Below are 14126 nucleotides of genomic sequence, written 5' to 3' on the forward strand. Positions count from 1 at the left end.
GGCCTTCATTGCAAGAGGATTTGAGTACAGGAGCAGGGATGTCTTACTGCAGTTATACAGGGCCTTGGTGAGACCACATCTGGAGTATTGTGTGCAGTTTTGGTCTCCTTATCTGAGGAAGGATGTCCTTGCCATGGAGGGAGTGCAGCGAAGGTTCACCAGACTGATTCCTGGGATGGCAGGACTGACGTATGAGGAGAGATTGGGTCGACTAGGCCTATATTCACTCGAGTTTAGAAGAACGAGAGGGGATCTCATTGAAACGTATAAAATCCTGACAGGGCTCGACAGACTAGATGCAGGGAGGATGTTCCTGATGGCTGGGGAGTCCAGAACCAGGGGTCACAGTCTCGGGATACGGGGTATGCCATTTAGAACCGAGATGAGGAGAAATTTCTTCACTCAGAGGGTGGTGAACCTGTGGAATTCTCTACCACAGAAGGCTGTGGAGGCCAAGTCACTGAATATATTTAAGAAGGAGCTAGATAGATTTCTAGACACAAAAGGCATCAAGGGGTACGGGGAGAGAGCGGGAATATGGTATTGAGATAGAGGATCAGCCATGATCATATTGAATGGCGGAGCAGGCTCGAAGGGCCAAATGGCCGACTCCTGCTCCTATTTTCTATGTTTCTAACTCCCCCTGCTCTCCTTCAAAATAGTGCAATCTTTTACATCCGTCTGGGAGGGCAGACGGGGCCTCGGTTTAACGTCTCATCCGAAAGACGGCACCTCCGACAGTGCAGCACTCCCTCGGCACTGCACTGGGAGCGTCAGCCCAGATTTTGGGCCGAATGGCCTGTTTCCGTGTTGTAACTTCGTTGTAGTTCTACGTGTTACTTAAATGCATCACAGGGCGGACATTGTGATATCACCGAGTGAACGCATCTCATGTTTGAGTCACATGAGTTTTAATGGAGGGCCCAAAATAAATGGGCGAATGGGTCGTCTGAAATAATGGAAGGAGGCGTTCAGGGATTGGACAATAACCGTCAGTAATATCGACCCTTGTACGTTGAAAGAATGGTGGAGGAGATTTTCAGCTTGTTGCACGGGCGTTAGATTGGCGATGTGAATCGACCGGGGTGGGGTTGCCCCCTCGATTATCGAGACCGGCGGGGGGCGCCCCCTCGACTATAGAGACCGGCGGGGTGCGCCCCCTGGATTATAGAGACCGGGCGGGGGTCGCCCCCTGGATTATAGAGACCGGGCGGGGGTCGCCCCCTGGATTATAGAGACCGGCGGGGGTCGCCCCCTGGATTATAGAGACCGGGGGGGTCGCCCCCTGGATTATAGAGACCGGGGGGGGTCGCCCCCTGGATTATAGAGACCGGGCGGGGGTCACCCCCTGGATTATAGAGACCGGGGGGGGTCGCCCCCTGGATTATAGAGACCGGGCGGGGGTCGCCCCCTGGATTATAGAGACCGGGCGGGGGTCACCCCCTGGATTATAGAGACCGGGCGGGGGTCGCCCCCTGGATTATAGAGACCGGCGGGGGTCGCCCCCTGGATTATAGAGACCGGGCAGGGGTCGCCCCCTGGATTATAGAGACCGGCGGGGGTCGCCCCCTGGATTATAGAGACCGGGCGGGGGTCGTCCCCTGGATTATAGAGACCGGGCGGGGGTCGCCCCCTGGATTATAGAGACCGGGCGGGGGTCGCCCCCTGGATTATAGAGACCGGGCGGGGGTCGCCCCCTGGATTATAGAGACCGGGCGGGGGTCGCCCCCTGGATTATAGAGACCGGGCGGGGGTCGCCCCCTGGATTATAGAGACCGGGCGGGGGTCGCCCCCTGGATTATAGAGACCGGGCGGGGGGCTCCCCCTGGATTATAGAGACCGGGCGGGGGTCGCCCCCTGGATTATAGAGACCGGGCGGGGGTCGCCCCCTGGATTATAGAGACCGGGCGGGGGGTCGCCCCCTGGATTATAGAGACCGGCGGGGGTCGCCCCCTGGATTATAGAGACCGGGCGGGGGTCGCCCCCTGGATTATAGAGACCGGGCGGGGGGCGCCCCCTGGATTATAGAGACCGGGCGGGGGTCGCCCCCTGGATTATAGAGACCGGGCGGGGGTCGCCCCCTGGATTATAGAGACCGGGCGGGGGGCGCCCCCTGGATTATAGAGACCGGGCGGGGGTCGCCCCCTGGATTATAGAGACCGGGCGGGGGTCGCCCCCTGGATTATAGAGACCGGGCGGGGGTCGCCCCCTGGATTATAGAGACCGGGCGGGGGTCGCCCCCTGGATTATAGAGACCGGGCGGGGGGCGCCCCCTGGATTATAGAGACCGGGCGGGGGGTCGCCCCCTGGATTATAGAGACCAGGCGGGGGTCGCCCCCTGGATTATAGAGACCGGGCGGGGGTCGCCCCCTGGATTATAGAGACCGGAGCAGCCACGGACCCGAATAGTTAAAGACTTTGCTGCTCAGTTGGTTCCGAAGGAAATTCAAAAGGCAAAATGCACAGAGGTGGGATTGTGTGTGTGTTCGGGAATGTTTACACCATGACATGGTTTCTCATAACATGGCTGGAGTCCTGCACGATTATGTCATATTTTCTGCAAGATTTATAAATCACCAAAAAAGGCAGCGACGTCCTCCCGTCCCAGAGTTGGACCTTTGACAATTCCGTGCGGTTCATGATGAATCAGTGGTGAAGGAATCACACAGGACACGGACCAATGTTTCGTCCATCGATCCTGCGTTCGTGGACCAGGGCACTTTGAAATGGCTTTGAGGAGGAGGGGGATGAGCGTTCGACTATCAGATCCGCAGGGCCCCCCGACGGGCAGTGCGAGCTCGCAAAATTAACACTCCCGACCCTCAAATCGTCAGCAACACCGGGGGTGGGGGACGCGAAGTCAGAGACTCTGCATGAAAGAAAGAACGTGCATTTTTATAGCGCCTTTCACAACCTCAGGACATCCCAAACCACCTTACAGCCAGTGAAGTACGTTTTGAAAGGCAGGAAGGACACCCAGCAGCCAATTTGTGCACAGCAAGGGCCCACAAGCATTGACGTGATAATGACCGGATCATCTGTCTTTTTTTTCCTTCGGAAAAGTGGCGGTGGGATCTTTAATGTCCACCTGAGAGGACTAGATGGGGCCTCGGTTTAACGTCTCAGCCGGAACACGGCATCTCCGCCAGTTTTTTTTTAACTCGTTCGTGGGATGTGGGCGTTGCTGGCGAGGCCGGCATTTATTGCCCATCCCTAATTGCCCCTTGAGAAGGTGGTGGTGAGCCGCCTTCTTGAACCGCTGCAGTCCGTGTGGTGACGGTTCTCCCACAGTGCTGTTAGGAAGGGAGTTCCAGGATTTTGACCCAGCGACGATGAAGGAACGGCCGATATATTTCCAAGTCGGGATGGTGTGTGACTTGGAGGGGGAACGTGCAGGTGGTGTTGTTCCCATGTGCCTGCTGCTCTTGTCCTTCTAGGCGGTAGAGGTCGCGGGTTTGGGAGGTGCTGTCGAAGAAGCCTTGGCGAGTTGCTGCAGTGCATCCTGTGGATGGTACACACTGCAGCCACGGTGCGCCGGTGGTGAAGGGAGTGAATGTTTAGGGTGGTGGATGGGGTGCCAATCAAGCGGGCTGCTTTGTCCTGGATGGTGTCGAGCTTCGAGTGTTGTTGGAGCTGCACTCATCCAGGCAAGTGGAGAGTATTCCATCACACTCCTGACTTGTGCCTTGTAGGTGGTGGAAAGGCTTTGGGGAGTCAGGAGGTGAGTCACTCGCCACAGAATACCCGGCCTCTGACCTGCTCTTGTAGCCACAGTATTTATATGGCTGATCCAGTTAAGTTTCTGGTCAATGGTGACCCCCAGGATGTTGATGGTGGGGGATTCGGCGATGGTAATGCCGTTGAATGTCAAGGGGAGGTGGTTAGACTCTCTCTTGTTGGAGATGGTCATTGCCTGGCACTTGTCTGGTGCGAATGTTACTTGCCACTTATTAGCCCAAGCCTGGGTGTTGTCCAGGTCTTGCTGCATGCAGGCTCGGACTGCTTCATTATCTGAGGGGTTGCGAATGGAACTGAACACTGTGCAATCATCAGCGAACATCCCCATTTCTGACCTTATGATGGAGGGAAGGTCATTGATTAAGCAGCTGAAGATGGTTGGGCCTAGGACACTGCCCTGAGGAACTCCTGCAGCAATGTCCTGGGGCTGAGATGATTGGCCTCCAACAACCACTACCATCTTCCTTTGTGGTAGGTATGACTCCAGCCACTGGAGAGTTTTCCCCCTGATTCCCATAGACTTCAATTTTACTCGGGCTCCTTGGTGCCACACTCGGTCAAATGCTGCCTTGATGTCAAGGGCAGTCAGTCTCGCCTCACCTCTGGAATTCAGCTCTTTTGTCCATGTTTGGACCAAGGCTGTAATGAGGTCTGGAGCCGAGTGGTCCTGGCGGAACCCAAACTGAGCATCGGTGAACAGTGCAGCATTCCCTATGATTGCAACAGCAACTAGTGTTTACACAGCACCTTTTAGCAAAGTAAAACATCCCAAGGTACTTAGAATCATAGAATCATAGAAGTTTACAACATGGAAACAGGCCCTTCGGCCCAACATGTCCATGTCGCCCAGTTTATGCCACTAAGCTAGTCCCAGTTGCCTGCACTTGGCCCATATCCCTCTATACCCATCTTACCCATGTAACTGTCCAAATGCTTTTTAAAAGACAAAATTGTACCCGCCTCTACTACTGCCTCTGGCAGCTCGTTCCAGACACTCACCACCCTTTGAGTGAAAAAATTGCCCCTCTGGACCCTTTTTTATCTCTCCCCTCTCACCTTAAATCTATGCCCCCTCGTTATAGACTCCCCTACCTTTGGGAAAAGATTTTGACTATCGACCTTATCTATGCCCCTCATTATTTTATAGACTTCTATAAGATCACCCCTTAACCTCCTACTCTCCAGGGAAAAAAGTCTCAGTCTATCCAACCTCTCCCTATAAGTCAAACCATCAAGTCCCGGTAGCATCCTCGTAAATCTTTTCTGCACTCTTTCAAGTTTAATAATATCCTTTCTGTAATAGGGTGACCAGAACTGTACACAGTATTCCAAGTGTGGCCTTACTAATGTCTTGTACAACTTCAACAAGACATCCCAACTCCTGCATTCAATGTTCTGACCAATGAAACCAAGCATGCCGAATGCCTTCTTCACCACCCTATCCACCTGTGACTCCACTTTCAAGGAGCTATGAACCTGTACTCCTGGATCTCTTTGTTCTATAACTCTCCCCAACGCCCTACCATTAACGGAGTAGGTCCTGGCCCGATTCGATCCACCAAAATGCGTCACCTCACATTTATCTAAATTAAACTCCAGTGGTGTCATCAGACAAAAATTGATACCGAGACACACAAAGAAATGTTAGGACAGGTGAGTCAGAGGGATAGAATGGGGGCTGGGTCTCACCACCCTTGTCCTGGTATATGTATAAGAGAAGAGGCAATCAGCTGTCTCCCCTTTGGGGCGGGGAGAGGAATCTAGTTCAGGGCTGGGAGACACCACTAGGCCTCTCCGGCTCGTTTTCCGGCCGTCTCTGCCTTGATCCCGTCCAATGCCGGGCAGGACGGTGGAGGAAAATCCCACTCCAGGAGTGCTGGAGAGTCCGGAACAGATGGGAGGGAAGGACTTGGAGTCCCATTCCAACCCCAGTGACCGGTGTACGAGACGAGCTCGTACTTTCAGCCTCCGGACGTAGGCCTCAATTTCTGGGCTCGAACGCACGTTCGCACGGCAAAGGGGCATTCTCACCTTTCGAACTGTTCTTTCACCACAGCCTGGAGCAAGAAGAGTTTGGTTCCACTGCTTTTAAGTCCGTAATGACGATCCGGATTCTTTCCCCTCAGTCTGGTTCAGTAAAAACTGAAGTCGAATAAATTTTAAAGTTCAACACAACTTTAATAGCAGGGTTCTTAGTCTGCAGCATTGATTTGGACTCCTGATAGAGTCCCTCTATGCTGGCAGAGCAAGAACAAGAAACATACAGAAATCCACACGTTTTTATACAAATCAATAGGGTTGGAACATACTTAACGAGGGTCAACACCAATCATAAGCCGGGCATAGGTTGCCATGCGGGGTTACATTATTTCCGGCCAATCATAAATCGTCCATGTGCTGATCATGCTGCTGTTCGACATCAAAGGGGATACTTCCTCACCTTCCAACTTGGAATGTTCTTCCCTGTTCCTTCTGTTCCTTATCTCCCAACCTGGAATGTCTTTCAACTTTGGCTAAGCTCGTTACCTGTATTGATCTGCCATAAACATGGAGACATTCAGACCAGTCCTTGAATCACATCAAAGACTCGACATTGCTAAGACCATGCAAACCTGCTGACTACGCAAACATATGGCCCAGCAGGATGGCCAGGCCACCTGGACCAATCTCAGTTACTAACTAATTAACCCTTTCTAATCATTTTGCATTCTGCTTCTTTGCCACATAGGCATCTTAATATTTTACCGAAAACTGACCACGTAGGGATTCTCAGTGTGACATATTCTTTATCTACGATATGTATAACCAACGCGCAGAAAGTATTTTTGCAATTCTTCTGGGTTTTTTTTCAGTTTATTATCAGTGAAAGTTGGGCGCTGTAATCAAATGTAATAGCTTTGAAAATGTTTTAAACGTGCAGAATTCTTTGTGGTGTCGGAAATGCTTTCAATATCAACTTCCTGTTAAAGGTTACGTCATCACCTCCCAGAAAATGGATAATTGTAAACGATTTTACAACACCAAGTTATAGTCCAGCAATTTTATTTTAAATTCACAAGCTTTCGGAGGCTTCCTCCTTCGTCAGGTGAACGATGTGAAAATGAAAACCTCGAAGTGAAATCGCATTTATAATTCACAGAACAATGCTTGGTGATTACAGACAGTTTTTTCAACTGCCCGTTGCCAAGGCAATCAGTGTGCAGACAGACAGGTGTTACCTGCAAGGTCTCCGAATATACAAATCAACAAAAAAAAACAGAGATAGAGAGGTAGAAACATAGAAAAGACAGCAACTGACCCGTTATATTAAAAACAGATAACATTTGTTCGCTGGTGGGGTAACGTGCAGCGTGACATGAACCCAAGATCCCGGTTGAGGCCGTCCTCATGGGTGCGGAACTTGGCTATCAATTTCTGCTCGACGATTTTGCGTTGTCGTGTGTCTCGAAGGCCGCCTTGGAGTACGCTTACCCGAAGATCGGTGGCTGAATGTCCATGACTGCTGAAGTGTTCCCCGACTGGGAGGGAACCCTCCCGTCTGGCGATTGTTGCGCGGTGTCCGTTCATCCGTTGTCGCAGTGTCTGCATGGTCTCGCCAATGTACCATGCTCTGGGGCATCCTTTCCTGCAACGTATGAGGTAGACAACGTTGGCCGAGTCACAGGAGTATGAACCATGCACCTGGTGGGTGGTGTCCTCTCGTGTGATGGTGGTATCTGTGTCGATGATCTGGCATGTCTTGCAGAGGTTACCGTGGCAGGGTTGTGTGGTGTCGTGGACACTGTTCTCCTGAAAGCTGGGTAATTTGCTGCGAACGATGGTCTGTTTGAGGTTGGGTGGCTGTTTAAAGGCGAGTAGTGGAGGTGTGGGGATGGCCTTAGCGAGGTGTTCGTCGTCATTGATGACATGTTGAAGGCTGCGGAGAACATGGCGTAGTTTCTCCGCTCCGGGGAAGTACTGGACGACAAAGGGTACTCTGTTGGTTGCGTCCCGTGTTAGTCTCCTGAGGAGGTCTATGCGATTTTTCTCTGTGGCCCGTCGGAACTGGATAGAAATGGGAGAGGTTTTTTTCCTTCAAAACCATCGTATAACGAGGGAACCAGCTGTGGTTTCGTGAGGTCTCAGGAAACACAAACACTTACTCGTAGTTAGAAAGCACATCGATCTTCGGTGCAGTACTGAGGGAGCGCTGCACTGCCGGAGGGGGCCGTCTTTCGGGTGAGATCTTCGACCGAGGCCCCGCCTGTCCCCCTCAGGTGGGTGTAAAAAGATCCCACGGCCGCTATTTCGAAGAAGGGTCCTCTCCCGGGTGTCCTGACCAATATATATCCCTCAGCCAACATCGCTTTTTAAAAAAAAAACACAAGATTATCCGGTCGGAGTCACGTTGCTGTTCGTGGGATCTTGCTGTGCGCAATTTGGCTTTGGCGGTTGACTGATTGAAATCGTTTTGTTTTTTTTAGTGTTTGATCATTGGCGCTGGACCTTGCGGACTGCGAACGGGCATAGAACTGGCCTTCCTAGGGGCCAAAGTGGTGGTGCTGGAGAAGAGGGAGACCTTCTCCCGGAACAATGTTTTGCACCTGTGGCCGTACACCATTCAGGACCTGCGCGCCTTGGCCGCAAAGAAGTTTTACGGCAAGTTCTGCGCGGGAGCGATAGATCACATCAGTAAGTACCTTTTTTCAGACAGAGAGAACTTCCACCTGATCAACTGGCTTCCTGGGTGCCATCTTGCAGTGGTGGGAACCATACTCCTTGAGTTCTTCACCCGTCATAGAATCAGACTGCGTAGAAGGAGGCCGTTCGGCCCGTCGTGCCTGTGCTGTCCCTCAATTATTCACTATTTATTCACGACTTAGATGAAGGCATAGAAAGTCTCATATCTAAGTTTGCCGATGACTCAAAGATTGGTGGCATTGTAAGCAGTGTGGATGAAAACATAAAATTACAAAGCGATATTGATAGATTAGGTGAATGGGCAAAACTGTGGCAAATGGAATTCAATGTAGACAAATGTGAGGTCATCCACTTTGGATCAAAAAAGGATAGAACAGGGTACTTTCTAAATGGTAAAAAGTTAAAAACAGTGGATGTCCAAAGGGACTTAGGGGTTCAGGTACATCGATGATTGAAGTGTCATGAACAGGTGCAGAAAATAATCAAGAAGGCTAATGGAATGCTGGCCTTTATATCTCGAGGACTGGAGTACAAGGGGGCAGAAGTTATGCTGCAGCTATACAAAACCCTGGTTAGACCGCACCTGGAGTACTGTGAGCAGTTCTGGGCACCGCACCTTCGGAAGGACATATTGGCCTTGGAGGGAGTGCAGCGTAGGTTTACTAGAATGATACCCGGACTTCAAGGGTTAAGTTACGAGGAGAGATTACACAAATTGGGGTTGTATTCTCTAGAGTTTTGAAGGTTAAGGGGTGATCTGATCGAAGTTTATAAGATATTAAGGGGAACGGATAGGGTGGATAGAGAGAAACTATTTCCGCTGGTTGGGGATTCTAGGAGTAGGGGGCACAGTCTAAAAATTAGAGCCAGACCTTTCAGGAGCGAGATTAGAAAACATTTCTACACACAAAGGGTGGTAGAAGTTTGGAACTCTCTTCCGCAAACGGCAATTGATACTAGCTCAATTGCTAAATTTAAATCTGAGATAGATAGCTTTTAGGCAACCAAAGGTATTAAGGGATATGGGCCAAAGGCAGGTATATGGAGTTAGATCACAGATCAGCCATGATCTTATCAAATGGCGGAGCAGGCATGAGGGGCTGAATGGCCTGCTCCTGTTCCTACGATCCTAGAGAGAAAACGGTGAACAATTAAAAAGTAAAACTTATTATTGCAAAAAGCTGAGATTACTTTCACACATTGGACACAAACGTGCGACAGAAGTAAACAGATCGCTGCACACGGAGTGGGATGCACGGGCACGACGGGCCGAATGTCCTCGTTCTGTGATGCGCGATTCCGTAACGACCGGGCAGTGAGCTGCAGGCTGTGATTCAGACGGGGCCTTCTGCTGGTTTCCAGCAGCTGCTCTACTTTCCTCTTGCGATTTATGACCCACTTGAAGCTTTACAGTTTCAACCTCGCTGCTCACTCTCTGGGACCGTGCACAACACATACCAGGGATGAGGGACTTCAGTTACGTGGAGGGACTGGAGGAGCTGGGGTCGTTCCCCTTAGAGCAGAGAAGGTGAAGGGGAGATTTAATCGAGGTGATCAAAATCATGAAGGGTTTTGATAGAGTAAATAAGGAGAAACTGTTTCCAGTGGCAGGAGGGTCGGTAACCAGAGGACACAGATTTAAGATAATTGGTAAAAAAGCCAGGGGGGAGATGAGGAGAATTTTTTTTCGCAGTGAGTTGTGATGATCTGGAACACGCTGCCTGAAAGGGCGGTGGAAGCAGATTCAATAATAACTTTCAAAAGGGAATTGGACATAAAATTGGCTGTGTGGTGAGAACGTGGAACTCACTACCAGAGGGAGGAGTTGAGGCAAATAGTGTGGATGCATTTAAGGGGAAGCTGGATAAACACATCAGGGAGAAAGGAACAGAAGGATTTGTCGATAGGGGTGAGATGAAGTCGAGTGGGAGGAGCATAAACACCAGCATAGACCAGTTGGGCTGAATGGCCTGTTTCTGTGCTGTACATTCTGTGTAATTGAAAAGGAAAAATTTGCAAGGCTCTGGGGAAATAGCGAGGGAGTGAGACTAATTCGATCGCCCCTTCAAAAGGAACATAGGAACAGGAGTAGGCCATTCAGCCCCTCGTGCCTGCTCCGCCATTTGATAAGATCATGGCTGATCTGTGATCTAACTCCATATACCTGCCTTTGGCCCATATCCCTTAATACCTTTGGTTGCCAAAAAGCTATCTATCTCACATTTAAATTTAGCAATTGAGCTAGTATCAATTGCCGTTTGCGGAAGAGAGTTCCAAACTTCTACCACCCTTTGTGTGTAGAAATGTTTTCTAATCTCGCTCCTGAAAGGTCTGGCTCTAATTTTTAGACTGTGCCCCCTACTCCTAGAATCCCCAACCAGCGGAAATAGTTTCTCTCTATCCACCCTATCTGTTCCCCTTAATATCTTATAAACTTCGATCTGATCACCCCTTAACCTTTGAAACTCCAGAGAATACAACCCCAATTTGTGTAATCTCTCCTCGTAACTTAACCCTTGAAGTCCGGGTATCATTCTAGTAAACCTACGCTGCACTCCCTCCAAGGCCAGTATGTCCTTCCGAAGGTGCGGTGCCCAGAACTGCTCACAGTACTCCAGGTGCGGTCTAACCAGGGTTTTGTATAGCTGCAGCATAACTTCTGCCCCCTTGTACTCCAGTCCTCGAGATATAAAGGCCAGCATTCAATTAACCTTCTTGATTATTTTCTGCACCTGTTCATGACACTTCAATGATCGATGTACCTGAACCCCGAAGTCCCTTTGGACATCCACTGTTTTTAACTTTTTACCATTTAGAAAGTACCCTGTTCTATCCTTTTTTGATCCAAAGTGGATGACCTCACATTTGTCCGCACTGAATTCCATTTGCCACAGTTTTGCCCATTCACCTAATCTATCAATATCCCTTTGTAATTTTATGTTTTCATCCGCACTGCTTACAATGCCACCAATCTTTGTGTCATCGGCAAACTTAGATCTGAGACTTTCTATGCCTTCATCTGAGTCGTCAATAAATATTGTGAATAATTGAGGCCCCAAGACAGATCCCTGCGGGACTCCACTAGTCACATCCTGCCAATGTGAGTACCTTCCCATTATCCCCGCTCTCTGTCGCCTTTCGCTCAGCCAACTTCCCAACCAAGTCCGTACTTTTCCCTCGATTCCATCCGTTTCGATGCTGGCTTTGGGTTAAATTTGCCGTGTTGTCTTAAACCTGTTATTTTTGCGATTTGGGTGGACATAGCAATGGTTCTCGTCCCCTCCGTGCTGGTTATGTTTGACTGATGCAGGCTGGTTTTTTGTTTTGCTGACAGGTATTCGACAGCTCCAGCTGATACTGGTCAAAGTGGCTTTGCTGCTTGGTGTGGAGATCCAGGTTAATGTGGAGTTTGTTCAGCTACTGGAACCTCCCGAAGATCAGGAAACCCAAAGTGAGTTCACACTTTTTTTTCTTTCACAACCTCGGGGACGTCCCAAAGCGCTTCACAGCCAGTGAAGTGCCTTTGAAGCATAGTCACTGTTGCGAGGTGGTGAAACGCCAATTTGTACACAGCAAGATCCCACAAACAGCAATGTGATAATGACCCGATAATCTTTTTTCTTTAGGAATTTTGGTTGAGGGATAAATATGGGCCCAGGACACCGGGGAGAACTCCCCCCACCGCTCTTCTTCGAAATAGTGGCCGCGGGATCTTTTACGTCCACCTGAGGGGGCAGACGGGGTCTGATAAAGTAACATAGAAACATGGAAAATAGGAGCAAGAGTAGGCCATTCGGCCCTTCGGGCCTGCTCCGCCATTCAAAGTGATCATGGCTGATCGTCTAACTCAGAGCCCTGTTCCCGCTTTTTCCCCATATCCCTTGATTCCTTTAGCATTAAGAAATATATCTGTCTCCTTCTTGAATACATCTGATGACTTGGCCTCCACTGCCTTCTGTGGTAGAGAATTCCACAGGTTCACCACCCTCCGAGTGAAGAAATTTCTCCTCATCTCGGTTCAAAATGGCATCCCCCGTATCCTGAGACTGTGACCCCTGGTTCTGGACTCCCCAGCCATCGGGAACATCCTCCCTGCATCTAGTCCGTCTAGTCCTGTTAGAATTTTATATGTTTCGATGAGATCACCTCTCATTCTTCTAAACTCTAGTGAATATAGGCCTAGTCGGCCCAATCTCTCCTCATACGTCAGTCCTGCCATCCCAGGAATCAGTCTGGTAAACCTTCGTTGCACTCCCTCCATGGCAAGTACATCCTTCCTCAGATAAGCGGACCAAAAAGTGACTGATAGCCATCTTCTGATTTCGTTATACTTGATCCCAGGGTTTTTACTGGTGTTTGGGGATCACATTCCACAATTTCATCTGATTTACTATGAAAACTGCAGTTCAGTGTCCTTGATCAACAGATTAAGTCAATACAACATCAGTAGCAGCAGCTACTTGCGTTTATATAGCACCCTTAACATAAATAAATGTCCCAGTGTGCTCAATAAACTGGTGCAAGGAACACCATATCATGCCCAACGTTTGTCAGAGATGGTCCATCAATTTATTTATTCATTCTTTTGACGTGGGCATCGCTGGCAAGGCCGGCATTTACTGCCCATCCCCTAGTCACCCCGAGAAGGTGGTGGTGGGCCGCCTTCTCCTTGAAGCAACTTAACTGGACCAGCCGCATAAATACTGTGGCTACAAGAGCAGGTCAGAGGCTGGGTATTCTGCGGCGAGTGACTCACCTCCTGACTCCCCAAAGCCTTTCCACCATCGACAAGGCACAAGTCAGGAGTGTGATGGAATACTCTCCACTTGCCTGGATGAGTGCAGCTCCAACAACACTCAAGAAGCTCGACATCATCCAGGATAAAGCAGCCCGCTTGATTGGCACCCCATCCACCACCCTAAACATTCACTCCCTTCACCACCGGCGCACCGTGGCTGCAGTGTGCACCATCCACAGGATGCACTGCAGCAACTCGCCAAGGCTTCTTCGACAGCACCTCCCAAACCCGCGACCTCTACCGCCTAGAAGGACAAGAGCAGCAGGCACATGGGAACAACACCACCTGCACGTTCCCCTCCAAGTCACACACCATCCCGACTTGGAAATATATCGGCCGTTCCTTCATCGTCGCTGGGTCAAAATCCTGGAACTCCCTTCCTAACAGCACTGTGGGAGAACCTTCACCACACGGACTGCAGCGGTTCAAGAAGGCGGCTCACCACCACCTTCTCAAGGGGCAATTAGGGATGGGCAATAAATGCCGGCCTTGCCAGCGAGGCCCACATCCCATGAACGAATAGAAAAAATATATGAACGAGGGGCGCGCTGGGTCACTTCAGAGGGCAGTTAAGAGCCAACCCTGTTGACATGAGGACTGGAGTCAGATATAGGCCCAGACCGGGTAAGAATGGCAGGTTTCCATCCCTTTATGTCCAGAATTTGTTTTTTTTAAAAACTGAACTCAACTTCATGGTCGGAATTGAACTCACGTCCTCCAGATTATTAACCCAGTACTGCAACCAGTGCACACCCCGTCTCCAGTACATTTCCGAGAACTTATTCAGAGTTTTGGTTTATGCCCAACTTAGAAACCCCTTGGACGTACTTAGGGCATGTTTGTTGTAGGTCTCACTTCCGTGGTGGATGGGGCAGCCCTAAAACATTGGAACAGGAGGAGGCCATTCAGC

At 50.1% G+C, this 14126-nt stretch overlaps 1 protein-coding gene across 6 annotated transcripts in view; it reads left to right on the plus strand.

Annotated features, from left to right (window-relative positions):
* Positions 1 to 11952, plus strand: part of LOC137327759 (F-actin-monooxygenase mical2-like) — a 142649-nt gene extending 130697 nt beyond the window's left edge. For all 6 annotated transcript variants that reach the window (XM_067993571.1, XM_067993572.1, XM_067993570.1 and 3 more), the window contains 2 exons: positions 8202 to 8409; positions 11753 to 11952. In XM_067993571.1, coding sequence (XP_067849672.1) covers positions 8202 to 8409; positions 11753 to 11934 — 390 coding nt within the window. In that variant the 3' untranslated portion in view covers positions 11935 to 11952. The remainder of the gene's footprint in view (positions 1 to 8201; positions 8410 to 11752) is intronic.
* The last annotated feature ends 2174 nt before the right edge of the window (positions 11953 to 14126 follow it).

Source organism: Heptranchias perlo, chromosome 12, assembly GCF_035084215.1.
Source record: "Heptranchias perlo isolate sHepPer1 chromosome 12, sHepPer1.hap1, whole genome shotgun sequence".
Lineage (NCBI taxonomy): Eukaryota > Metazoa > Chordata > Chondrichthyes > Hexanchiformes > Hexanchidae > Heptranchias > Heptranchias perlo.